Source organism: Sciurus carolinensis, chromosome 5 (assembly GCF_902686445.1).
Source record: "Sciurus carolinensis chromosome 5, mSciCar1.2, whole genome shotgun sequence".
Taxonomy (NCBI): domain Eukaryota; kingdom Metazoa; phylum Chordata; class Mammalia; order Rodentia; family Sciuridae; genus Sciurus; species Sciurus carolinensis.
Window position 1 is genome coordinate 166,669,756 of NC_062217.1, and position 27,285 is coordinate 166,697,040.

Here is a 27,285-nt window from a genome sequence, read left to right on the forward strand (position 1 = left end):
ATAAAAGAATTGGTAGTTTTCTTATGATAACATGGACTGTTATTTTGAACAGGTTTTTTTTAAAGAAAAGTTTCTTTAAAATAATATAATACAATTAATATAGAGATGATTTTAAGTAATAAGGACATATATATGTACATATATGTAATAAGTCCCATACCTGATTGCTTTCTTACATTCTCAATATATATTTCCAAGTTCTCAAAGATATAGTTGTTCTTAACTCAAAGATTTAGCCCCACCTTTTTCAGTGTAGTTTCAAGAAGTGACCTTCAGCCCCAGCTTCCTGATTGCCAATGCCCTGGCCCTGGCTCTCTCTTTAGTAGTGTACTATACCAGGAATTAAATGCCTTTTTCTATTATCATTCACTGAAAGCGAAAAACAACAACAACAAAACTCCTTGTTTGTTTTCTCTAATGGGATTAAGTCAGGACTGTTAAGTAACTAAAAATTTACCTTTTAAAGAATGAATGCCTATAGTAATAATTACTGACTTCCTAGTTGGGACATTTGAGTTCACAGCTGTATAGTCTCCTCTAAGAAGGGCAACAGACTAGCAGAGTCAGAAAACGACAAGTTTATCTGGGGCACAGTAATAACAGATTCTACAAGAGTGATGGCCTTTCGCAGGGAGGCATTTAGCATCTTTGAATTCATTATGTTCTCTTTTTTTCAATGTAAACAGAATCTAAGAAAAGGTACTAAAATATTTATTCAGACATGAATTAAAAGCTGTGTATTTTTTATTCACAGAGAAACATTCCTTCTTCTAGCACTTAACAGATTCTTGTACAGCATACATAAGCACTGTAGTTAGAGTTTCCTAACTTCTGTTTATAGAGATATTTTGGTGGGAACATGTTCAAAATACTTTATTTTGCATATGGGACAAGAAATATACAAAACCTGTTTCAAGAGACTTTTCCCTACTATTTAGTGTTTGGAAACCTGGGAAGGTTTTATAGTACCTTCAATATACAAGTAGTTTTTACAGTGACAATTTCTTTATCATAGATGCCTTAAAATTTTAGAAAATGGTATTTAGTAAACTTTAAAACAAATGACAATGTCCTTTTATAAAATAGATATTTAAATATAAGTGATAGGTCATTGATGATTATGGTATTTTGAGACTATTTTTGAATTTAATTTTTAGAAACGGCTTAGAAGTAAATGGAAGAATGAACAGAAAGGTAGAGGATAGGACTGATCAGATGACATCAGTATGGCTTCTTATTTCTTACATGTTTGTTGCTTTTTCACATTTTCTCTAATGTTTGCAATTAAAGGAAGGAGCATTGCTTTTCGTGGTGAACGAGGGAGTGATGAGTCACCTATCGAAATGATTAAAGTATCTCATTTGAAGTAAGTATCAACCGGAGAAATCTATGCTGTTAGCTAATGGAATCTTACAGATTTGTTAAAAGATTTTTAAGAAAGTGGGAATATACTAAAATACCTGTAAAATTTCTTAGTGTTAAAAAATGGTGATATGTAGCCACATCAGAAAACATATTTGGGCCATCAAATTAAGTTGCTATCACTTTTAATTCCCCATTTATACAAAGGTAAAGTGATTTCAGGGACTCTTAACTTGTCATTAGATTAATAAAACCAGTGACCTACTTTTGTTCTGTGCCTTACCCATATAAATGTGCCTTACCCATTAAAAAAACTATTTTTTTATCTTACGAAATTCTTGTGTACTTCCACAAAGCATGGGGTTAATTGAGTGAAGGAACTCATTTTCTATATAATTTAGACCCATTTGCTTCCAGAAATTTTTTGGATTTTTTTGTTCCAAGAGAAAATACCTGTAAAGTGGAATTATTAAAAATAGAAACTGAATAAAAATCAGTCAAAAGAACAAAGGAAGGAAGAGTAAGCTTCCTAATAGTTTTCAAAATTGTTTTAGATTTTCTAGGATCTGTGCATTTCCACATAAATTTTAGAGTCAGCTTATCAGTTTTACCAAAAAACTTTGATTGAGATTGCCTTGAATTCATATATCAGAATAGGAACAATTAACATCTTGACGAGTTTTGCAATTCATGAACTTGGTATCTCTCTCCACTTATTTAAGTAACTTTAATTTTAGTAATATTTTGTAGTTTTCAGTGTGTACATCTTACTGTATTATTTAATTTTTTATTTTCTCTTTGATGCTGTTATAAATGGAATTTTTTCATCTTTTAATTTCATTTTCCAATTATTCATTATTTGTATACTGAAATAGTTTCTGATATTGTCCTAGAACTTGTTACCATGTTGAACTTATTTATTAGTTCTGGTAGCTTTTTTGTTTGTCCTTTAGGATTTTCCACAAAAACGTCTTATTTGCTAGTAAAGATACTTTTTTTGGTACCAGGGATTATACCCAGGGGTGCTTAACCATTGAGTCACATCCCCAGCCCTTTTTGAATTTTATTTAGAGACAGGGTTGTGCTAAGTTGCTTAAAGTCTCACTGAGTGGCTGAGGCTGGCTTCAAACTTGCATTCCTCCTGCCTCAACCTCCCGAACTGCTGAGATTACAGGCGTGCACCACCTTGCCCGGCAAGACACATTTACATATTTCTTTCCCGTCTCTAGGCCTGGTCTTTTATTTCTTGCTTCGTTGCACTGATGAGAGCTTCCAGTAAATGTAGGGTAGAAGTGGTGAGAAAGCTGACATATTTTCTCTGTTTCAGGGTCTTAAATCCTGGAAATTTTAATATAAGCATTTAATGCTGTATGAGCAGTATCTTTTTTCCTGTAACCTATAATATTTGAAGTGTTGTGTTTTCATTTTAATTCACTTCATAATATTTTAACATTTCCATGGGGTATTCATAGGTGTATTTTTAAACTTCGAATTATTTGGGTGTTTTTCCCAGATACATCTTTTTGTTGTTTTCTAGTTTCTGTTGTGGCCAGAGAACATGTTTTATTTTATTTGTGTTTTTAAATTTAATGTGATTTGTTTAATGACCCAAAATATGGTCTATCTTAGTAAATGTTCCATGTGCAAACATGAAAAGGTGTATTCTGCTATTGATTAGAGTATTCCATGTCACGTCTAGTCTAGTTGGCTGATAACTGTTATTCAAGTCTCCTATATTCCTGCTGATTTTCTGCCTGTTTATTCTATGAAGGACTGAGAGTGTTGAAATTTCTAATTTTAGTTATGGATTTATTTTTCTTTTGAAGCACTCCTTGCTTTGGCTGTTTTGAAGCTATTATTAGATACATAAATGTTTATATCCTTTTGACTCATTGATTTATTTATTATTGTGACTATCTTATCTTCAGTACTCTATTTGTTTGGAGATAAGTCTGATGTTTGTCTGCTATTAGTATCATTCCAGCTTTCTCTTGGTTAGCGTTTGCATGGTAGATAGTTTCTCATCCTTACACTTATAATCTACCTTTGTCTTTATATTTAAAATCTTTTTCTTATAGGCAGCATGTAATTGGGGCTTATTTTTCTATTTGACCTGACAATCTCAACCTTCTTATTTCAGTATTTAAATAATTCATACTTAGTGTAATTATCAATATGGCATGTGTTTAAGTCTACCATATTGCTAGTTATTTTGTATTTTCTATGTTTTCATTTTAAATGAATTAGTAAAGATTTTTTTAGTTTATGTAGTTTAATCTTTAATGCACAAAACGTCATTTGGTCTAATGCACATAAACAAAAGTTCTTTAGATGTGCTTAGTTTTTAAAAGTGCAAAGGATTTCCAAGACTAAAAATTCTGAAAATTCCTCATACTGATAGGAATCCAGTCTTTTCTGTTTTCAGTCTCATTCTAAACATTTGGATAAATTTGACATTTGAAACAGTTGGTCACAGTTCCCCTGATTTCAGAACATTCAGTGTGATTATGTCTAAAATAGGAAGCATCCCTTTATAGCCTATCTGGAATTTAAGGTCTCTAATAATGCGAACCAAAATTCACATTTTAGTCTTCTTTTTTATGATCATTCTCACATACTCTGCATTTAAGGTAGCATGTTTTCCAGTGTACACTGTCCTTTCCTTTTGTCATTTGTCACACCTGTAACTCTGTCTAGAAGGCCATTTCTCTGTTGTCAGAATTTATCTCCTCTTTGACAGTGGATCTTCTCAGCAGGTACCTCATTGTTTAATATTAGTATTTTATGACATGCCAATATGTTAGACATAATAAGTGTACTGCATTTATGTAATCTGTCATGGTGTCTACTGTCCTTATTTCTTTAATCCATCTAACACTTGTGAGGTAGGAGTGGTAGGTAGGTATTAACACTGTAGAGCCCAACACCAAAAAACAAAGGAAAGAGTAAATCTCAAAAAGGTTACATAGCTTGTCTGAAACCCTATAATTATCAGGTTGAAGACATGATAACGAGTGGAAGACTGAGTCCTTTGATACACTGAGTACAGGGTTCTTACTCTGTCTCATTTCCTTGCTGTTAGCCGTCATTTGTGGATAATGGTACAGTTTCTCATAGTGGTTATCTGAGACATCAATTCACCTTTGTTGAATTGCTTTCACTGACTTCATTCTGTATTTCCAGGCTTGACAGTGTGAATAAAGTAGCATTTGTGGCATACTTAGGATTATAGAAACTTTATATACTTTCAATTTTTATCACAACCTGCACACTAATTCATTGAGGTGGTGGTAGTATTCCCATGGCAGACATGAGGAGTAGGTTATTGAGAACCCAGGCCACACTTTCTTCTGAGTAGCCTGCTTGCCTAATTTGAGGATGTGTGAACTCTCAAAGGTCATTTCAGAGCTTCACCATCTTATAGTTGTTAATCATGGGGGCTGTTAGTTAGTTTAAATTCCTATGCTTCAAATGTATCATCTGAGCTTTCTGACTTGACTTTTTAGTTGTACTAATTCATGATGAAATTTTTGCAAAAGGAGCTTATTTAGTATTTTGTTGTTTATATTTTGCTCTTTTTAGGCAGTATTTGGCAGTTGTATTCAAAGATAAACCCCTGGAATTATGGGATGTCAGGACTTGTACCCTTCTTAGAGAAATGTCTAAAAATTTTCCTGCAGTAACAGCTTTGGTAAGTTATAGTTTAAAAACTAGCTAATGTAGATATCTTATGTATGTGGTGTGTGTTTTTCTTTAACTTAAATTGCTGTCATCACTGCCATATATTTTGTTAAAAAATTTTGTTAATGGAAGATGATCTCCTTAATTGGAGATTACTTTTTATTTTCTAGAATGGGTTAATTTAATATTATATTAATATAGTGCAATTCCAGTTGGACATTTTGAGGAACATGATAAGCAGAAGAAAGGTTCTAAATAGCTAAGTTATCGTGAAAAAAGAGGAGTAAATGCAGGAGGCAGGGTGCACTCACTCCCTGATATTAATACATTTGATAAAACTGTGGAAGTACAATCAGTGTCATACTGACACAAGAACAAAAAGTGGACCAACATATGAATGCTCAGTTGCTGCAAGTGCAGTGAGGCAGCACACAAAGCAGAGAGGACACTGACCGCAGGAAACAGGATTGGGAGACTGGCTTACCTCATGAAAAAAAGCAAAATTGCCGCTAATACCATATACACGAGGGGTATCCACAGGACTAGAGACCTGTGTGTAGGAAGGGAAAGCTATAAAATTGATATAACTAAGTACAAAAGAATATTTTTGTGAACTGGAGGCAAGAGAGTATGTTAGAAACTCAAAGTAGAAAAAAGAACCAATGAATTTGACCTTATCCCAATTCATGCTTTCTGTTTGAAGGATACCATTGTCAAGAAATGTTCCCATGTTTAAAATTAACTAGGAACTCCTACAGATCAACAGTGAAGAAACAGAATCCCAGTGGGAAAGTGGACATAGTATCTGAACGTTTAATACATGACAGAAATCCAAAAAGCCAGCAAACATATAAAAAATTTCAAGGGTTTGGTGGTGGCTCAACAGTAAAGTGCTTGGCTAGCATGTATGAGGCACTGGGTTCGATCCTCAGCACCATATAAAAATAAATAAATAAAATAAAGATATTACGTCCGTCTACAACTAAAAATATTAAAAAAATAAATAAAAAAAGTTTGAGCTCCTTGGACATGGCAGCACATGCCTGCAAACCCAGTGATTTGGGAATCCCAGACAGGAGGATTGCAAATTTGAGGCCAGCCTCAGCAACTTACGGAGACCCTGGTTTAAAATATAAGAGTCTGGATTGTGGCTCAGTGGTAAGGACCCTGTGGGCTCAATCCCCAGTGCTGTCAAAAAAAAAAAAAAAAAATCAAACTCATTGGTTTTCAGAGATGTACCAAGGGAAATACTCATGATATACCTTTAGACTAGCAAAAATTGGGAAACCAGATAGTTTAAACTGTGGGTGAGATACAGGGGTGGGAATCATTGCTCACTGCGCATCCGGGCACAGATGTCCTCTGTCTGCAACTGCTGAGCCCATGGTCATAAGTGAATTTTTATAAGTATTTTGACGGCAGTGTCATTTGTCATGATGGGAGTTTGGAGGCAATCTGGTGTTCTTTGCTGAGAGAACAGACAGATTAAAAATTGGTGAATGCCTGTGGAGTGTTATCTTCTGTGTAGAACCAATAAGGAGATGACTTAAAATATATTAAAAATAATGAAAAGAGGAAGAAACAATGCTGTATAACAGTACTGCTTATGTAAACTAGAAATGCAATCATGTAAAATAACTACTTGTTAGGAACTTTTATGAATGAGAGGATATTGGATTAAATGCATTGGAATTGGTGGGGATGTAGAAAAAAACAAGAGGAGCAGTTCCTGACCTGATGATGGGCCCTGACTTGAGGGTGCATGCATGCGTCTTACGCTGTGTGGTAAGAGGTATGCTGGGAAGTTGAGGAATAGGAGATACCATAATTGAATCCGTTCTTTTCATTTTGTAAAAAGAGAAAGCATCTAAATGGCCATTAAGCTTTTCTGCCTTATACTCTAATTAAAATGCATTTATTCAACCTTCCTGTAAATTGGTACAATCTGAAGAACAATTCACATGCAGTAAGAGTAAGTGATGCTGGTCAGTGGGGAGTGCGCCCCGCTATTCTAGAAGGATGCTCTGGCAGGGGAGACCTGGCACTTCTGGTTTTGTCTGTCTGCTTTGCAGGAGTGGTCACCATCTCACAACTTGAAGAGCCTGAAGAAGAAACAGCTTGCTACCCGAGAGGCCATGGCCCGCCAGACTGTTGTGTCGGACACAGAGCTGAGTATTGTTGAGTCCTCTGTGATCAGGTATAGTTTGCCATTTCCTTCCAGTGTCATTTACACTGTCAGTTTTGTGACTGAGAAGTTGATAAGGTCATCAAAAGGCATCTGCAGTAGTAGGTTGGACTTCATTTTTTAACAGGCTTGGGTTCATGTTTCAGTATATAACCGAAATCTGAAAAATTAATTGAATTTTATGTTACTTAGTGCATTCAATAACATGTAGTACTGTTCACCCATCAGTATCTTTTAATGAATATGATTATTCTAGTGCCCTTCTGTCCTCTTCACTTCAGCTTCCAAAATTCAAACGAATGTACCGTAAACATAGAGATAGCGGATATTATTTCTGCACACCCCAGAAAAGGTGGAAATTCTAAATTTTTCTATCATCCCCATCCACACCATTTTAAAAATAAAAAGCTTCAGAGACCATAAGAGTTCAGTGAACACTCTCTTCTGTTGAGTTCTGCAGCAAAAAAAAACAAAAACAAAGAGTTTGTCAAGTTTACTTTACTGTTTTCCCCTGTACTGGGAAAACTTCCTCCCATGATGTAACTATTTGGAAGTAATTTATATTTTATTTTATTTGTTGGACAGGATTCATTTTAGACTTTTAAATGGTTTGGGACCTCTATTAATGGATCTGGACTGTGAGCAAGTTCGTTAATGATTAATGTCATTCTAAGTAAAAAAAAAATCTTTTCCTTATTTTTCTCTGTCACAAAGCTTGTTGCAGGAGGCAGAAAGTAAATCTGAACTCAGTCAGAACATCTCTGCTCGGGAGCATTTTGTATTTACCGATAACGATGGCCAAGTTTATCATCTCACTGTTGAAGGAAACTCTGTGAAAGATAGTGCTCGGATTCCACCGGATGTGAGTCTTCCCCTTGACTAAATCTCCATCACAGTTCTTATCAAAGATTGTGTTGATCCATTTTGTCAGTGAAGCATGGTTAAATTGGAACGCTTCTTCAAAAAAATCTCATATAAATAAATTTTACTGTTTAGAAGATATTATCACTGATTAAAATTGCTTTGTACTGCTAGAGAGTAACATTGTAACTGTTTTATTAAATATTTACCATGCACTACTTGTTATTCCCATAATAATTGGTGTGGAGTTATCTCCATTTTATCTATAATAAAACTGAAAGAGAATTAGTAACTTTCCCAAGGTTACCTGACTTAGTTATATGGCAGAACAGTGTTTGAAACTCAGGTCTAACTTCATCATCTGTTTATTTCCATTTCAGGAATTCCTCTGACAGATTTGACTTACAGTCTAGTATTATTTTTGGATAATAGTAATTAGATTGTAAGTGTAATAGTATTGATATTTACATCTGTATTGATAGATGTATATACCCCCACCCTGTTTTTGGTTCTGTGAAATCCTTCAACTGGGGTTTTATAGTCAACATGCAACTCTCAGGTTGTTTTTAGCAGATGGATTAAAAAATGTTTTTGTTAACTAATATAAACTACTAGAATGGTTAAATGGAGACATGAGGAGATTTTTTAAAATCTCTAAAGTGGTAAAAAATCCATTCTTAAAGTTGCCATCTAAAAATGGAATGTTCTGGTGAAAGGCCAATCTCCTCATTAGGCTCGAGGTCTCCCTAGGTTACAGTCAAGATGTTGGCCAGAGCTGCAGTTATTTCAAATACGATGGGGCAGACAAATCCACTTCCAAGATGCTTCATTCACTGGCTATTACAAATTAATGCTGGCTATTGGTGAGAGGCATCAGTTCTTCCTCATGGGTCCTTCTCTGTAGGGATGCTTAAGTCTCTTCATAGTACGATAGCTGGCTTCCACCAGAGTGAGTGATCCAAGACACAGCAGGAAAGAAGCTACAGTATTTTTAAAATGACCTGCTTTCAGAAGTCACACTGTCATTTCCATTATAGTATGCTGTTTATTCTCAGATCAGCCCTGTCCTTGTAGAAGGCAACTGCCAAGGACCATGAGTACCAAAAGGCACAATCAGTGGGGACCTCCTAGGAGCTGGCTCCCAATCTTCCATATTGACAGTTGTAGAATAATTCAGGCTATCCCCTCAAAAAAAATAAAATAAAATAAAAAAACCTTTATGACTTCTAAAATTGAAGCTAACATTCAAGAGTGCTTTTCAAATTGTAATTTGATCTTTATTATTAAATAGAATGAATCACATCTGAAACCTGGTAGCACCTAATATTGCCAAACATTCAGGATTTTGAAAGGATAAAAATAATAATGCAAAAGTAGAAGTTTGATGTCTGTTAATTATAATAGGAAAGAAACTTCACTTTAAATGAAAACTATTGTTAGAATTCAGACATGAGTTTCTGTGTAATGTAGCCATCCTTTGGAAAGTCCTACTTTGCTTTCTTAGTGCTCTAAACAGCTTTTCTTTTAGAACCCCAGAGAAAGCACCATCTGAGCTCTCCAGTGCTCTGCACAAATAGCTGGGTCTCTTTGTTTTCTAATTATTGCACATTGAGAGTAAAATGTAGAAATTCTTGAGTAATTTTTGAGATGCTATTCCCCCCCAACCCATCCACCAAAGAAATTTTAAACATTTGGATGTTAGACATGAGTGTTTCATTTTATAAGTGCTTTTTTCAGAATGATCATTGCACGTAACAGCTTTTAGGAGTCCATCACTTTGTGAAGACCTGAGTCAGGAAGTAGCAAGTCTCGGTTCTGCCCGAATCATTATTTTCCAGTAAGGTGTAGTTCCCGAAGGAATGACCAGAATAATGAGTATGTAGCCTTCAATGAAATTAGTAAATATTTTAGAGCAGATTGCTTTTAGGGAAAGGAAATTGACATTTATAGTATGTGAGAAATTGATTTGGGTTTATTTTTTTTACTGTCTGGAATTGTTTTCCAGAGACTGATGTAGAATGTAGGCTGAGGTTTTTTATTTTAATCCAATTATTTATCTTAATCTTCTCTCAAATGTAAAGTATTTAACATTCATTTTGAGTTGAAACTTGTCCTCTGGATTTTGGCTCTAGAACTGTAGAGTATATAAAATGGTAAAAGCAAGGAGAAAGCTTGACATATTTTAAATAATGTATTTGTGGAGAATTCCGTAATCGTGCTTATGTAGAAAGCTGGAACAGATGAGTGATATCTCTGCCTTGTACCAGCCTTACTTGTGATCACTGAGCGTCCCATCTCACAGGTAGGCAGTATGCAAGTATCAAGTAGTGTGCTCTCTGAGGTTTGGTTCTGCTCTGGTTCTCTGGGATTATTTAGCGCCACAAAGCAGGTCTTACCAAGCCTTCTCCAAGCTCCTCCGTACCTCACATGCTCGTGTCCCGTTGGCACTCTGGTGGAAAGGTCTGGACAGTCCCTGGAGTATCAGTACATCACCATGAACTCAAAGCTGGTGACACTGATTGCTAGGCTAATTTGAACTGTAATGTTCTACTTTTTTAAAGTTAAAAAGGAAGACTTAAAATGTGAAAGTTTTTAAGACTAAAAGTAAAGTTAAAGGTAAATTCTTAAACATTATATTAGTATGGTCAAGAAAATAGAAATAAGATTTGAGAGCATTGTATTTTACTATGCAGAATTTCATTTACTTAATATAAAAAAGTTTCTCTCTTATTGAACTCATTACTAGCTTTTCCTTTGTTTCTGGACTGCCACTAGTATTTATGCAGTATTTGGTGTAGGTGGCAGTCTGTTAATAGTAAATTTGTCAAACATTGCACTTCCCTGCTCCTAGTCATTAGACATCATGTGAATTTTTATATTTAACTATAAATGCACAAATAATATTTCTCTTAGTAAATTGAGAAGCAGTTGACTAGTAGTAGTATTTAATAGCTAGCATGTTTCAAGTGTTTATAGTGTGACAGACATGACTTTAAGGCCTTTACCTTAATAAATTTATTAACCTAAGAATATCTTGTCAAGTTTCACGAGCTTACTGTACTCTCTGTTAATGATAAATCCCATACTCAGAAAGGTTAATAAATAAACGTGCCCCGAGTCCATTCCAGTTTAAGTGGTAAAGCTGGCATTCAGGCTCAGTCTGGCTGAGTTCAGTGCTTAAGCAGCTAAGCTATCTGCAGGACCACCTCTGTACATCTGTGGGAAATGAGTTCTCTTCTTCCCAGTTGAATTTATTACAGTCGTGTTTCATTCTTAATAATTATGTTGATGTTTGTAACTTCTTTGCAGAACTTCCTGTGAATTCAAACTGTAGGAATGCCTTTAATAACAGAATCTTTTTACCTTCATTATTCCAGAAATTCCAGATGATATCAGTAAAGTTCTGAAGTTCTGGGTCTTTTTTTTTTTTTTTCAATAGAAAGATCAATGCACAATTTGTATTAAAATAATTAAATTTTCCTTGGGATGAATTTATTTATCCTTTTGCAGTGAAAAACAAGTTAGAATCAATTCTCCAGAAAGGCTTTCCTTTACTTTCTTCATATAGCTTTCTTTCTTCTAAGATATTTCTCCCTCAAAAGGGATCCCTTCTCTATTGATCTACCCAGAAAACTTACTTACATGTGTTTTCATTGCTGTTGTTTTCTAGGGAAGTATGGGTAGTATTACCTGCATTGCTTGGAAAGGAGATACATTAGTACTTGGAGACATGGATGGAAATTTAAATTTTTGGGATTTGAAAGGCAGAGTATCCAGGTATGAGCCAAGAATGAAATCTTTGTTGGAAAAAAAGAGAAAAAAGAAATAGTAATAGTAACCTCTTGGTATGGTTCCATTGGAGACCTGTGACTTACAAACAGGACCAATAAACATGGCCAAGTGAAGCCTTGGGTCCCTTGTCACCTGAACTTGGGAAGAAGGGCTTTAAGCCATGCTCTGTATCATTTACAGTAGAACCTTACTGCAAATGGCCCAGGCAGAAGTACCTGTTGATGGGCAGACCTTCCTGTCAAATGCAGACTGCATCCCAGAATGTGAAGTTATTCTCCTGTTATCAGACCTCATCAGAAACAGAGCTAGAAAGAGACATTGGACAGTTCTTGGTGACTAGCTATTACTGTTCATTCTGTTGTTTGTTTCTTTGTATTTAGAGGAATACCTACACATCGGAGTTGGGTGAAGAAGATTCGTTTTGCCCCTGGCAAAGGAAACCAAAAATTAATAGCAATGTACAATGATGGTGCCGAAGTGTGGGATACTAAAGAGGTAGGCAGCCCCACGGGGGTAAAACATAAGCGAGGCCACCAGGCATAGGAGCTGTTTCTGTTTTTCCCGTTCTCCTGACTCAGAAAGGAAAACTGTGTAATGTGTGTGTCAAGCTTCTCATAACAGATTAGTTTATTCTTTTTAACATTTTTACTTTTACAGTATTTGTTTTAAAGGTGACAGCTTCACAGGTCATGTTTTAATGTTATCATTGCAGTTGAGACCTGTTAAATAATTAGGCTGCATGTGGAAAATAGGCCAGGAGAGGCTGCTGAATGCTACCCTTGGTCACGGCCTCTGCCACACAGCACTGTCTTCCTTGATCATTTAATCCAAAATAATAGATGTTTTCATTTTCTGTGAAAGTGATGACATTTACTCTTGCAGGTTCAGATGGTGAGCAGTTTAAGAAGTGGAAGAAACGTGACCTTTCGGATTTTGGATGTGGACTGGTGCACATCAGATAAAGTGATCTTGGCGTCTGATGATGGCTGCATCCGGGTGCTAGAGATGTCCATGAAGTCTACGTGTTTTAGGATGGATGAACAGGAGTTAACCGGTATGAAATTCTCATGAAAGGATGCTCTGAATCCAACTCATCTCGAGAGAGAGCTGCTGCTTTCTAATTTCTTTCATTTTCTAGAAATCTTGAGTGTGAGAAAGTAAATGATCTTTAATCTTGAGAGTTTGTGACTGCTGATATGCCATTCCTGGTAACTGCAGGTATCAATCATTCCCAGCTCAGGTTTCCAAAGTGTCCCTTTCTTCTCCATTTCTGTGCAGTTTGTTAACAAAACAGAGTATGTCTACATTCATCATGGCTTACTCAGAATTTAGGAGGACTCATCAAAGATGAATCTAGTGATAAGATTGCTGGCTTCTTAAAGTGAGAGATTAAAAGGCAGCTTTTGTCTTAGGAAGTGCGATGTTATCTTTGGAAGATACTTGTGGAAGGAAACAGTTCCTCTGATCCTAATTGGAGCAGAGTAGGAACTTTCTGCATTGAGTATTCTTTTAGCATACCTTTGGTGCATACTCCAGACTATTATTTGTAGATGATTTCTTGAGAAACTCATTTAGTCATTACTTAGTCAATTCTGGGAAATGTCTGTGCCTTTGCAGAAACTATTTGGCACTTTTGGAGACAGTGAGGTTTCAAAAACCCGCCCTTTTTATATTCAAGCTGGAGGCACTGCCAAGTTACTGCTGGTGTTGGTTGGGCTGCCTTTAACTTACCTAATAACTAATGAAGTATTTTGCATGTTTTAGTACTTGGTGTTCATAATCCAGTGAGTACTTTGCATTTATTGCAAATAAATTACTGTCTTCTCGATTCAGAGGACAAATTTCAGTCTGAGATACTTGAGCTGTATTTGGATTTTATAAAATTTTCCATTGAAAAATAATTCTGTATCCAAACATTGCTAAAAGTTATCTAATGACTGAATCAAAGTATCAGTTTTTTAATATAGGTAAGATAAACTTTTTATTCATTTCCTTCATCATGCTAGCCATTTTTCAAATGCTCAGTAGCCATCCATGACTATTGGCCGTTGAATTGGACAGCACAGTCTGAAGTCTGTATTGGTAACATCATTGATAGATTTGGGTGGTTTAAAGTAATCATGTCTGCTCAGCATGGAGGGAAGACTCTGCAGGGACTGGAGGGGTCATGAGGCTGCCCTCAAGTACTGAGTGGGCATTGAGAGTATGGAGAATGATAGGTGTTGGCTGTTGGAGCCTCTGAGTCCTCTGTTGCTCTGCACTGGAACATGCTAAAGCATTGGCATCTAAGTAAGCCAGCACTGGCTGTGAATGTTGGACCTGGTCTAGGCAGAGAGCCCCCTTGTTGTAGGGCTGCCTGCCTAAGACCTGGGAATGCCAGCAAGCAGAAGTCACCTGGTCTCTTCAGTGACAAACTCCAGGTTGTTGGGCTATGGTAGTTTAACAGTTTCAGAAGAGCAAAGGTATCAAGTGGTACCAGAGATACTGGTAAATATAATTATTTTTAATATTTTAAAATCATGAGCATTGTTGGTATCTGTTTGGTCAATATACTGAGTCTGTTATTCAGGTAGTACCAGAGTTTAATACCTTATTTTACTTAAAAAGAATTTTTGTTTTCTTCTTCTTTTTTTTTAATGTCTAGAGCCTGTGTGGTGCCCATATCTCCTTATTCCAAGGGCCTCCCTTGCCCTTAAAGCCTTCTTACTACACCAGCCTTGGAATGGACGGTATTCTTTGGTTATTTCTCAGGTGTAAGTTTTTTCATTTTTATTTTTCTTTTATAATAACTTTGCAGGTTGAGGGTCACCCATGAAAATCAGCTGTAGTGTATACTCCAGAGCTTAGAAGGAATGGAGCCTTAAAGTTCATTAGAAAGAGGGCAGAGATACTAAACGTTTCCAGTCTGCCTCTTGTTTCTGTCTCTGTGGGGCCTTGGAAGTGTGGATCAGTGTGAAGCTGTGAATACATAGGTTGCTCTCAGGTGGTCTGAATGTGGGCTCATGATGATGAAAAAGATTAGTGTGAAGAAGACCAAGGGAGGACGGGGGATTGGAGGCCAAACCTAATTCTTCAGAGGTATTTTTAGTCTAACATCTACCTCATAGTGAAAAGAAGTCACAGGAACTAGTTATTAATTAAATCTACAAACGCAACTTAACTTTCGCCATGTGGAGCACTTAGGTTGGCATTGGATGAGGGATTTCTAAAAAAATACAGTGAATGTCTGTTCTCTAAGAACTGTCTCCCTAGGGACACAAATGACCATGTGTAAGGCAGAAAGAGCAGATTCCTTTATTCATTATAGGTTTTTTATTAAAATTAACTTAAACTTCAAAGTTTTTAGAGCCTGCTGATAAATTTTCCACTCTCTTGGAGGCCAGAGAGATTTTCTTTATTGATTTCTTTGACTCGGACATTAAAGATGATTTATGGGTTCTGAGTATGTTGTTGCTATGTTAATCCATAGCTGAGTTTTTAACCAGGCTCTACAAAGAGGTATTTTTCTATATTAAAACAACTTTTTTTTCTTCTGGTAAAGAAATAAGTGGTTGTAAATGGAGAGAAAATGAATCTATTCAAAATCTTTTCTGAACAGTGATTATCCAGAAAATGAAGAAATAAAGAATCTCCTTCAAGAGCAGTTGAATTCATTGTCTAAGTAAGTGCTGTGTGTCTAAGTAAGTGCTAGAAGATAAGAATATGAGAAAGAAAAACATATTGGGACTTCTTAAAATTTAAATAATTTGTGTTTTTAAAATTATTTAGGGCCCAAGAAGAGACCATTCTGTTACCATCCTTGACATTTTAAGAGAAGGACCTGTTTAATAATTACAGGGACAGAGCATCTGTTTTCACCAAATTCAAATCTACCAGACTGCTCTAGCCTCACCTCAGGGCAGGACTAGGAGCTGTGTGTGACATCCTTGTGTTTCACCAGCCTCCACCACAAACCCCTGTGTAGCCAGGTGCTAAAGGACACACTCAAGTGACTTGAGTCCAGTTCCCTCATTAAAACTGACACCTGTGTCTGGTACTGTGTGTGCATAGTTCTGACTGAAAAATTAATGTTACCAGAGCTAAGAGTGTATATTGGTATTAATAGTGTAAAGGAAGTAGAAAATTGTGGGTCCACATGGAGTTCTTGGTAATATGTAAGATATTTTTGCAACCTAGATTGCCACATGTAATTATAGTATTTAACAAATTAAGCATCCTAGAATGTTTTGTTAATGGAAAAACCAAAATAATTATTTTATTGTTTTCTGTATTAAAAGATTAACATTTAAGTGGGAAACTGTAAAGAATATCTTCCCTCTGATTTATGAATATTCCATATTTATCTATTTTAAAAACATTAATTCATAGAAATACTAGCTATTTATGTTAAATGTTTACTTTTTGAATAGTTTCAAAATAAATTCTGAATGCCGTCTTCTCTAAAGCATGTATTGTTCCTCATGATTAGCAAAATAATTTAATCAGCAATGAAATTCTGATTCTGATTGTTGGCAACTGTTCATAGTTTCTGAAACTCCCATGAAACTGTTGCGTGTCTGTAGGACTGAGCCAGAACACTGCCTCCTGCTGGCAGATAGGTGCTAGTGCTCCAAGCCTGGGTCCTCAGCCCCCTCAGCTTTGTAATCTCAGCATTGTGGCAAAGTAACTTTGTTTTTGTAAGTTCTAAATATATCCATTGGGTGGAATTTTCCATCTCAACAGTATATTGATTTATCTGGCTTCATTGTTTGATTCAAAATTTTTGCTTTACCTCCCTGGATTCCTGCCTACAGTGACATAAAGAACCTCTTGCTTGATCCAGAATTCACTCTCCTGCAGAGGTGCCTGCTTGTTTCAAGGTAACACTCTGAAATAGTCTCTGTAAGAAAAAGAAAATTTCAAGTTCACTTACTTCTCTTATCAAGGGTTTATAAAAGTTATGGCCAGATTCTCATATTTTAGAAAAATATGTGAGTCCCTCCTCTAGACTTGACTCTTAATTTTAAGAACAGTGGTACAAGCAGGGGAAAATCAAATTACATTTAAACAGGAGATCTAGGCCCTTCTATATTGAAATGAATTTTTCCTACACACAGTTTTTTAAGATGTGTTTTAAAATACCAGATACAGGCTGGGAGAGGTGGTTTAAGCCTGCAGTCCCAGCCATTTGGGATGCTGAGACAAGAGGATCACAAGTTCAAAACCAGCCTTAGCAACTTAGTAAGACCTCAAAAAATAAAAAGTACTGGGGATGTAGCTCGGTGCTAAAGCACCCTTGGATTCACTCCCAATACCAAAAAAATCCCAATACCAAAAATACAAACAGAATGTGTTGAAATATACCAGTAAATTGAATTAAGAAGCGATAACTTGTACTTTGTCACTATATAGTAGAGTTGTCACTTCCAAAAAAAGACCTTTCCCTCCATGCTCACAGAGCACATATTAAATTACTCTCACATCTTATTTAGTCAGTTATCCCAGAGGAACTTCTTCCCAGTGTGAAACTTTGACCCACATTGTCTGCTACTGGCAAACCAGATGGACATTTGGTCTTCACACAAAACAGAGAGATGTTGAGGTCTGCTGGTGCCCTATGCAGTCAGGCCCCTATGTTTTGTTGGAAACCCAGTAGCAGAGCTGGAGAACTTGATGCTTCATCCCTGTCCCCTTCCCAGGCTTCACTGCAGTGACCTGATGGAGTTGGAAATGACAGCACTGTTTGCAGGCCGAGGCTTGCTATGTGAGTTGTAACCTTGATTTCACCCCTCAGGCTTTATGGTGATGAATCAGAGCTGCACTTTTGGACAGTGGCAGCCCACTACCTGCATAGTCTGTCCCAGGCCAAGTCAGGGAGTACAGTGGTAACCAAGGAAACCACTCCTCGGGACAAACTAAACAACCCGCTGGATATATGCTATGATATCCTTTGTGAAAATGCCTATTTTCAGGTATTATACTTTTTAAAAATATTTATACTTTTTAATTCAAATATTTAAAGGTTTTATCTTACTTGTTTCTTTCTAAATATCTTAAACTTGGAAAACTTTAAAACTAAGTTAAAGTCCATATCATAGAAATAAGTCTTTTTGGCATATTCACATAAAAACGTCTGATTCAGGACTTGCAAACTTATAAACCTGAGTTTTTAATAAACATTAAATTCTTACTATCAAACAATCTTAATTTTTATTTGTCTGAAATATTTTAACTTTAGAAGATTCATTTTGATTCTCATTTCCCTATAAGTAGCAAATTGTTTATTCATTTGGTTTAAATTTACTACTCAAAATGTATAAAGATAGGTTCATAAAATTTTGTTGCCCTGTCATAATACTTCAGTACATGCAGGTTTTTTTTTTTTTTCCAGTTGTATTAAAGTGCCAGTGTCTGTAAGCAGGCAGACATACACACAAGTGATGTAGTACATTTCAACACTTTTTCTTTCCAGATTCTTATTAAATTGTTGAATTTCAGTAAAGTTAACCGTCTAGTAATCTCACAAGTCAAACTAACATTTCTTAAAACGTTCAAGTACAGTAAAATTTAAATAACTCAAAAAGTTTTTATAATCCATTCTCAATTTTCCTGTTTTTCTCCTACTCTAGAAATTTCAACTAGAAAGGGTTAATCTACAGGAAGTAAAACGGTCAACTTATGATCACACCAGGAAATGTACAGACCAGTTACTGCTCCTGGGTCAAGTATGTCAGTTTTTATAACTCTTTTCATGTTCCATGAAGTTTCTAATTGATTAGCATTTTAGACCATCGTGTGTGTGTGTGTGTGTGTGTGTGTGTGTGTGTTTGTGTCTGTGTGTGTGTCTGTCTGTGTCTGTCCTTCCGTGTAAATTTTGGCTTCCTTTAAAATTAAAGCAAGAAGCATTGTGAGAAGGCGCCAACATGATTAGGCAGCTTGTACTTTTGGCTTCCTTGATGGAGGATGAAGCGCAGCTTGGATGCGTCATCTGTCGTCGCTGTATCAGTTGGCCTGGAGCTGGAGGAGCTCAGGTCTACCCGTTTTTATATTTGCCTTAGAGAAGTAGTGTGGCTCTTTGGTTTAAGTTCTGCCTATGTAAACAAAACATTCAGGAGCAGTTTTTGAAAGTGAATGTATTCCTTGAGCTATAGACTTTAGTGTTCTGCATTATGAATTTTAAAAGGCTATACTGTAAGAAAATATTCTTAATTATAATAAGAAAACTGTTTCTCTTATTAGACAGACAGAGCGGTTCAGTTACTATTGGAAACAAGTGCAGATAACCAGCATTATTATTGTGACTCACTGAAAGCCTGTTTGGTCACCACTGTCACCTCATCAGGCCCCTCTCAGAGCACTATTAAGCTGGTGGCAACCAACATGATTGCAAATGGCAAGTTGGCAGGTAAGGTGCACTTTGTGGCAACGTCTCTCAGTGCGCAGGAAGGTCCCACCCATGCTCAGCCAAGCACTTTGTTGCTGAGGACATGACTTTCCTGTATGTGCTGAAGGAAAAAAGTTACTGCTAGCTATTAGTAAGGTGACTAATTTTTTCATCTAAGCCAGAACTTGTTTTCAGAATGAAAGGAGCACTATTAATAATTGCAAAAACAAGAGGAGTCAGACAGTCCTGGGCACACTAGATTGATCAAGCTTGTGAGTGAGATGAGCTTTACCTGGTGATTCCCAGAGCAGTATTTGTGCTTATTGCTCTTTATTACTTGAGTTGTAACCTTGCGGAACTCTATTTTAATATTTCATATTAAAATTTAAGTCAAGAATGTTTCTATTAGGTCCAGCTGGCGCACCCCTTTTCCAAAATGCTTGGAACCAGAAGTGTTTCAGATGTTGAAATTTTTGAAGTTTTGAATTTTTGTGTAGAAAAAATGAGATGTCTTAGGGACATCTAAACAGAAAATTCATTTATGTTTCCTATATAGCTTACACACATAGCCTGAAGCCCATCTTACACAATGTTTTTGATCATTTTGTGCATTAAACAAAGTTTCATGATTTGGAATTTTCCGCATGTGTCATCAGTGCTCAAAAGGTTTCATATTTTGCAGCATTTTGGATTTCAGATTTTCATGTTATTCTCAGCCTGTAAAAGATGCTCAAGACTAGATGAAGGTAGATGGCAGCTGATCTTACTCTTTAATGATGTGCCAAACAGAGGGCTGTTATGTCACCTGAGGGGGCTGCTCTTCTGTCTTCTAGAGGGTGTTCAGTTGCTCTGCCTGATAGACAAAGCTGCAGATGCCTGCCGCTACCTGCAGACATATGGAGAGTGGAATCGGGCAGCGTGGCTTGCAAAGGTAGGTGAGTCCAGTAGGTATCTGGAGCATTCAGAGTAGAAAGCTCAGTCTTCAACCTCTGGCTCGTGATTTGGAAGCATTTTTTCACCTGCAAACCTGCTTTGCTAATATTTTTCTTGCAACTCTTGTCCTCCCTCCTGTTCTTTGTAAATTGCATCTCTTCATATTGATAAATAGAACTTATTTTGGTAACAAATAAGTGAAAGCACCTGATTCTTCTTTCTGCTGGAGTCTGACCCAGTGTGCAGTCCAGGGGTGCTGTCAGGCCCCTGGGTTCCATGGGTGCAGGTCATTATCACTGGCTGCCATTCATGGTAAGCAGCCACTTTGGGGCATTGTTTTGGTAAAGCAAAGGCTAGCACTTAGTTCATAGGAGCAGATCTCTCGCTTTGATTTAATTATTGTAATGCAGGATGTTTTAGTTTCTAACATGGGTGACTTTCCCAGGTCCGTTTGAATTCTGAAGAATGTGCTGATGTTCTGAAGCGGTGGGTGGATCACCTTTGCTCCCCACAAGTCAATCAGAAGTCAAAGGCCCTCCTGGTCCTGCTCTCTCTGGGTTGCTTTTCCAGTGTGGCGGAGACACTTCACAGGTACACCTCAAGTGCTCCTGGCTCTCAGGACTGTCCTGATTGGTCACTTCACACTTCCTTGAGGCTTTAGTGGGTAGATGAGGTACCTGATGTGTGCAGTGAAAGAAGTATCCCTTTTGGTTTATTTTTTAAAAACCTCAAGGGGATAGAATCCTCTGAACTCATTAATTCTTCATGTGATCTAGGAACTGTGATAGTTTCCTACCAATATATTAGCCAACCCTAACAAGCACTTATTTAAAAATAATATAAAAGAAATCTTCAGAGAATCAGGAAAGATTCCTCTTTGAGCAGAGCAGCTGAGGGAACGCCCAGAGAGTAGTAAGAAGGGAGCACAGCAAGGTGGGGTGTCCCTTCTGACCATTTCAAGGAGGGGGACCCATTGCTTCTGATGGGACATTTACTTATTGAAAACTAAAGGAGACGAATGACAAAAGATTATTTGTTTGGTCTATAGTGAGGACGTCATCTTTGTCATGCCTCTGTAGAGTTCTGTGATTTAAAGTGTTTGACAAAGTTCTTAAGGATTTGAAGCAAGCCTGGGGTTCGAGACGTTTGTATTGTGTCTCCTTCCCTTTATGAACCAGGCCTAGGTGCTGACATGACTCGTGTGGTACTTAGTTCCAGGGAGCACGTGCTAAGCCTTCATGTAGAAACATGCCTTAGATGGTTCTGCCTGTAGGCTGCAGGGGCTCACGCCTGTTCTGTTGTGTTGAGCAGCATGCGGTACTTCGACAGAGCGGCCTTGTTTGTGGAAGCGTGTCTCGAGTATGGTGTGTTGGAAGCCGGCGAGGACACAGATATCCTTTGTGAGGGAGGGCATTGGCGTGGAGGGGTAGGAGGTGACATGAGTGGGGCTTGGAACTTCTCCTAGTCCAACTGCCTGGACAGAAATGATATTATATTAAAAAAGATCCATGTTCTGACTCACCAAAGCCAGGTGAGAGGCAGAGATGGGAGGAGGAAGAATTGGAGTGAGGGTCACTGTACTACTGACCTTGGCCCTGGCTGGATGGAGGGGACCCAGGGAGGGCTGCACAGGAGGAGCCCAATTCCATAATGTTTGTTTGCACTTCAAAGGAAGCTGAAGAAATAATTTAATAAAGGTATAAAGACCTGTAAAATAGTATTCTTAAATAAATTTTGTATATTTATCTGGAAACTATATACTGAAAAATAGAAAAGAAAGATTCCCACTACACTCATAATGACAATAGGATATGGAACAAGACAGAGCACTTCAGAGAGATGTGTCTTGAAGGCAGGCCATGTGGGCCACCCACAACCAAGAACATTTTATTTCTTCTAGATATCTCTCGAGTCACATTTTTTTCTTTGAAAATAGGCTTAAGGATACAACTTCCAATTCCTTGTGTTTGCATAGCCCTACTTTTCCCATTGCATTTGCTTGAATTATTACATTTGGCATATTTCCACATGTCAAGTGTTTAGTTCTGCGCATATATATTTTTTACACTAAAATTAAACCAAAATTTTTGAAAAATTAAAGCAAAAGCTTACTCATGGACATGTAGCTAGTTACTGGTGAAATTGACTCTGGTTCGAAGAACCCCTTTGAGGTATCAGCCAACATAACAGTGCTAAGCACCCAGATCTGTAGAGCTCCTTCCCTGGGGAAGTGAATATCTAGCCCCCAGCTGCCGGCCTCTCAGACTTTCACGTGGAGCAAGGGTGTCTGGGGGTTTCTCTTCTGTCATCTTTCCTAGTTTCCAGTTGGGTGTAGGTGGTGGCAGACTCCGGGAAGTTGTTGCTTGGATCTTCAGGAAGGAGAAGCGTCTGCTCGGCTGGCACAGAGTGCAGTGACATTAGAGACTGAGACTTCATCCCCCTGCAAGGAGCTGCCTGCTCTCATCCCGTGCTGCCCACTGTGGACGTCAGGTCCCCTAGGGCAGGGCTGGCCCTTCTCCTGGCCCTGGGAGTCGAGCATCAGCCCCACCCTTTCTGCTCTTCTTTCCTTAACTTCGGTTTACAGAAACTCACTACTGCCATATATGCAGATTATGCCCGAAGCTTGAAGAACCTCGGATTTAAACAGGGAGCACTTCTTTTTGCTTCAAAAGCTGGAGCAGCTGGCAAAGATTTATTGAGTGAGCTTGAATCCCCCAAGGAGGAGCTAACTGAGGAGTGACAGGTTATGTGCCAGAGAAGCTGAGGTTGGAAGAAGCCTGGGAGGGGAGCTGACCTGGTTGTGGTCACGGTCATGGCCAAAGCCCAGGCCAGTGAGGAAGGAAGACCCCTGTAAACTGTCCCACCATCTAAAGTCATGTGTGCACAGAAGTCTGTGGGGTTTCATGTTAAGAACAAGTTGTATATCCTGTATTAAGCTCCATAAGATTTGAACATCTCAGAGTTTGAAGGTGTATAACATTCTATACTTTTGGATAGAGAGCTTTAAGATTCCTGGAAATAATTTTATTAAGTTTTTTTAAACTTAAAATTCAAAAGACTGAATTGCTTTTCTCATTTACTAAAGTATAAAGATGGTTGAGACATTAGTAAAGAAGTTTGTGAGACTCAAGTATGTGCTGTGCCTGTGTTGATATGCAGTCATTCCAGATGCAGGCAGGGCAGGCGTGTTTAAAGATAGCTCACCAAAGCGTTTTTTTCCCCTTACCTTGAAAACACAGTTGATTCTTTGGCTTAGGCAGTTGCTGACATTTGTAATTTTAGACTCATACTCTCATGGGGAGGTTTTAAACTTCATGTTCAGTGTAAGTATGTGGGGTCTTTGATATTTTGAATTTTAACCCCTTCTATGATACATTACAGTAACCTCATTTTTTACATCTCTTTGTACTTTAATTTTCTGTGTTTGTGTTCTTCTAATAGCTGAAATATCCAGGTTGTAACTATTATAAATTATTGCTGAAGATTTAAGTGTCTGTAACTTAAAAAAAAAAAAAAAAGATAAATAAAAAGGAAATTCCACCCAGGGCTTGTGCTTTTCGAGTTTTGTTTTTATTCTGAGACAGGGTCTCAGTAAGTTGCCCAGGCAGTCTGATCTTGAACTCAATAATTCTCCTGCCTCAGCCTCCCTGGTACCTGGGATTACAGATGTGTGCCACCATACCCAGCTCCGTCCAGGCCCTTATGCTCATGGCGTGGTACATGAAGACTGACGCTGTGCTGTGTGCTCAGGAGTTGTCCAGCCGTCCAGCCTCCAGGGTCAGCACTGAGAGGACTGACACCGTCCCTGGGCACGTCTGCCTCCGCGTTCCCGGGGGGAATCCTCTGGCTTTCAGAGGCAAGAGGATAGGCATTTCCATCTCTTCCCTCCTAGAGCTGCTGGGTGGCAGGCCTCACCCTCCAGGAGGTACGGTTTTTAGATAGGGTCATAGCTTCTTTCTACCTTGGAAGTCAACCACTGATCCCCAGTGGTAGGAAGCAGCTGCTTGGAGAGGAAGGCCTACCCTGCAGTGCATGCTCCCACACCAGTGCTTCCGCGGAAGCAGTCAGGACTTACTCCTTGGTCCCGTATCTGGCTCCTTTCACTGTTCTTTGCCTCGGCAGGTTACTAGAATTTGTAAAGACTGTGGCCAAGCACAGCTTTCCCCATATTGTGTATTATTTAAGGTGATTGTTCGGATATATTTTATTCAGCCATTGTCTCAGCTCATGCTGCTGTAACCAGACCACAGGCTGAATGGCTTACCCAACAGACTTTTATTTCTCATGGTTCTGGAGACTAAAAGTCCAAGATCAAGGAAGGAGCCAACAGACTCAGTTCCTGATAAAGGCCCCTGTCCTTTGGCCTTCCTTTGTGCAGTCACGTGAAGAGAGCAAGATCTCTCCACCTTCCCTTTCTTATAAGGGCACTGGTCCCAGCTGCTGGGTGAACCTTCAGCTCCTAATCTAAACCTGATCACTTCTCATTCTTTCACTTTGAAGAGTGGACCCATACATTCAGCTCATAACCACCAATGAGCTGAAGAATCAGAATGTGAACTTAGTAAGCAGAGAGGAAAAGGAAGACGTTTTATTCCTGAGCAGTTCATTTTGAAAATAAAATAGTCTTTAGATTTGAGGCCAACAGATAAGCAGCGAAGCATGTTCTGATTGTGGAAACAAAGAAGTGGGGCCAAGCATTGCCAGTAGCCGGTTCCCAGTGGGCAGACAAGGCCAAGAGCCTGGATCTGTGCTACAGTGCTGGTTGGTGTAGCAGTCAGCACTCTTGACAAGATGAACCAAGTGTGTGTCCCCTTCCAGCTGGAACTCAGGAGTGCTCTCTGCGATGAGCTTGTGGTCACTGAGCTAAAACTGCTACACTCACCTCTCTGAAGCTTCATGAGCCAAGAGCTGAACAAATCTGAGTCATTTTTCACATGGAGCCTTTCTAAGTATCTGTTTATCTTCATGAACCGTCTTTGAGAACACTGTCTCAGGACGGATGTATCAACAGATGGTCTCCGAGCAAGACAGCAGCTGGAGAGGGGAATGAGAGCAAGAATGGCTTCAGGGAGCCCCTCCACCCGAGTCCCACCCAGCCCTACAGGAGCTGCTTGCGGGAACCGGGATGGTAGGTGGCAGCTTCTGTGTCAGGAAGGCCCGTGCTAGTGGCTTCCTCCTACCTGGTCTCGGAGCCATTTTCTGCCCTCTCTGCTGCCTTTTCTCTGCCTGCCTCCCCAGTCTTGCTGGAGGCCTTCTCATGGCTTCTGAGCTGATTGCAGGACATTTTGTTCTTTTCAAGTGGTTAGCAGAGTGTCATCCATACAAACCTCATGTCCCTCTCACTACCTAATTAGAAAGTCCTTGACAGATACTGATAAGAAAACTCTCGGCTGCTTATTTCCTGGAGAGCTCATCTTGCATGAGGACACGGCTGTGTTTCAGTGAATCCCGATACCTTCGTTTTCAGCAACGGTACATCATTGAAAAGTGTTAAGGCACAAACTTGTGGAGAATTCTGCCAGAGGAATGGCAGACTAGTGAGAATGTTTTTGTCAGTGGACTGTTTCTCAGACCTGACTCAAAACAACTGGTGAGTAAAACTCTCAATGAAAATGTAAAGGCATTTTTAATGGATTCTACTTAACACAAAGCAGAGAGCCACACCTCCCTTATGCTCAGATTTTTAGTGACAGGCTACCAGACGAATCCCTGCAGACGATTTCAGGCATTTCTGTTCACTGTTGGGCTCTCCTGACTAAAAATCCAAATGACCACCACCCTCACTCTGTCTTTCTCAGAATCACTGAGAAACATGCATAGGTACAAGTGACCATCCTAAATATAAGAATGATTTCCTTTCCACATGCCCTGTGGCTCCCAGTTTTCCCATCCTCCCTATTCTAAGGTAGTGAAGCCAAGGGCAGTTAAGGAAGAAGTGTGGTTTCTGCTTTAGAAAAACTGGATTTGAGGAAGTTGAGAATCTGAGATGAGATAAAAAGATGTTTCTCATCACTGCCCTAAAAATGTAGCCCCTAGGGCTTGACCTTCTCCCTGCCGTTGCAGCATTTTATGAAATGAAGCAAGGCTGCTGGCGTGGGGCTGGGGGAGGGCTGCATGGGGACGCCCGCCACCGTGGGGCTCCAGCACACGGTGTGCAGCCACAGCCCCGACCCCTCTCCTGCTTGTTTCTGTAAATAAAATTTTCCTGGAACACACCCAGGCCCACCTGTTCATCGTCTATGGCTATTTTCAACAAGAGTTGAGTACTTGGCGACAGAGATCAGGTTGCCTGAAAAGTTTAGTGTTTACTGTCTAGCCCTTGACAGAAGTTTTCTAACTCCTGCCTGAGGGCTGAATTGCTTCCTTGTGATGCAATCTTGAATGTCCAGCTGCCCCACTGGCCACGGATCAGCACAAGGTTCCTTGTGATTTCTCTAGACTGGCTCACTAGGACCCACCTGCTGAGAAGAGTGATGGTATGCACCCATCCCTCTGTTCCTTCAGGGTCCAGTCCCCATGGACTGTGCTGACCTTAATCATTTTCCCTTTGGACAATTCTAAGGTAAAGGTAAATGGCATCAGTAAATGGCAGGTAGGTTCAAATCCTACAGCTGTTTCATTATCAAAACACATTTAAGCAAATTTCAGTTTCATTCCAACACCCCCAAACCTGTTCTGCTGTGAGACTCTCACTTCATTCCAATCTTGTCATTCTGTCATCATTTGTCAAAACACTTAAGGCAGGCTAGAAGAGGAAAAATAGCCATACCTTCAACCAGCGGCATGCACTACTATTGCAGAAGAGAATCCAGTTAGATGTCTTACTTGGGAAAAGAATCCTGGGCCAGGGAATCCTCTACTCCTGGTGACTGAGACCTCAAACAGTCCCACAGAGCTGAACCAGGAAATGGAACAAAGTAATCAGAAGTGAAGAATGGAAAGTTTGCAATATAAGAAAATGAAAGAAGTTTAAGAAGGAAATTGGCAAACCATAAGTTTGCACAGGTATGTTGTGAGAGGAAAGCCTAAGTGGTTTCTTAAGGATGATTGAGGGTAATGACTTGGACGGTTTTCTTAAAAGCTACCTGTCCAACAACAAAATTCATTC

At 38.7% G+C, this 27,285-nt stretch overlaps 1 protein-coding gene across 1 annotated transcript in view; it reads left to right on the forward strand.

Moving 5' to 3' along the window:
- The window catches only part of Wdr11 (WD repeat domain 11), a 49,702-nt gene extending 25,989 nt beyond the window's left edge, over window positions 1-23,713 (forward strand). Inside the window, exons 13-29 of the mRNA XM_047552935.1 lie at window positions 1,291-1,366; window positions 4,945-5,053; window positions 7,116-7,240; window positions 7,943-8,090; window positions 11,760-11,866; window positions 12,262-12,376; window positions 12,764-12,935; window positions 14,526-14,634; window positions 15,480-15,542; window positions 16,675-16,740; window positions 17,655-17,832; window positions 18,490-18,585; window positions 19,100-19,265; window positions 20,078-20,175; window positions 20,623-20,768; window positions 21,489-21,568; window positions 22,760-23,713. Of these exons, the coding sequence (XP_047408891.1) occupies window positions 1,291-1,366; window positions 4,945-5,053; window positions 7,116-7,240; window positions 7,943-8,090; window positions 11,760-11,866; window positions 12,262-12,376; window positions 12,764-12,935; window positions 14,526-14,634; window positions 15,480-15,542; window positions 16,675-16,740; window positions 17,655-17,832; window positions 18,490-18,585; window positions 19,100-19,265; window positions 20,078-20,175; window positions 20,623-20,768; window positions 21,489-21,568; window positions 22,760-22,917 (2,012 nt within the window). The 3' untranslated portion in view covers window positions 22,918-23,713. The remainder of the gene's footprint in view (window positions 1-1,290; window positions 1,367-4,944; window positions 5,054-7,115; window positions 7,241-7,942; window positions 8,091-11,759; window positions 11,867-12,261; window positions 12,377-12,763; window positions 12,936-14,525; window positions 14,635-15,479; window positions 15,543-16,674; window positions 16,741-17,654; window positions 17,833-18,489; window positions 18,586-19,099; window positions 19,266-20,077; window positions 20,176-20,622; window positions 20,769-21,488; window positions 21,569-22,759) is intronic.
- Window positions 23,714-27,285: the final 3,572 nt, after the last annotated feature.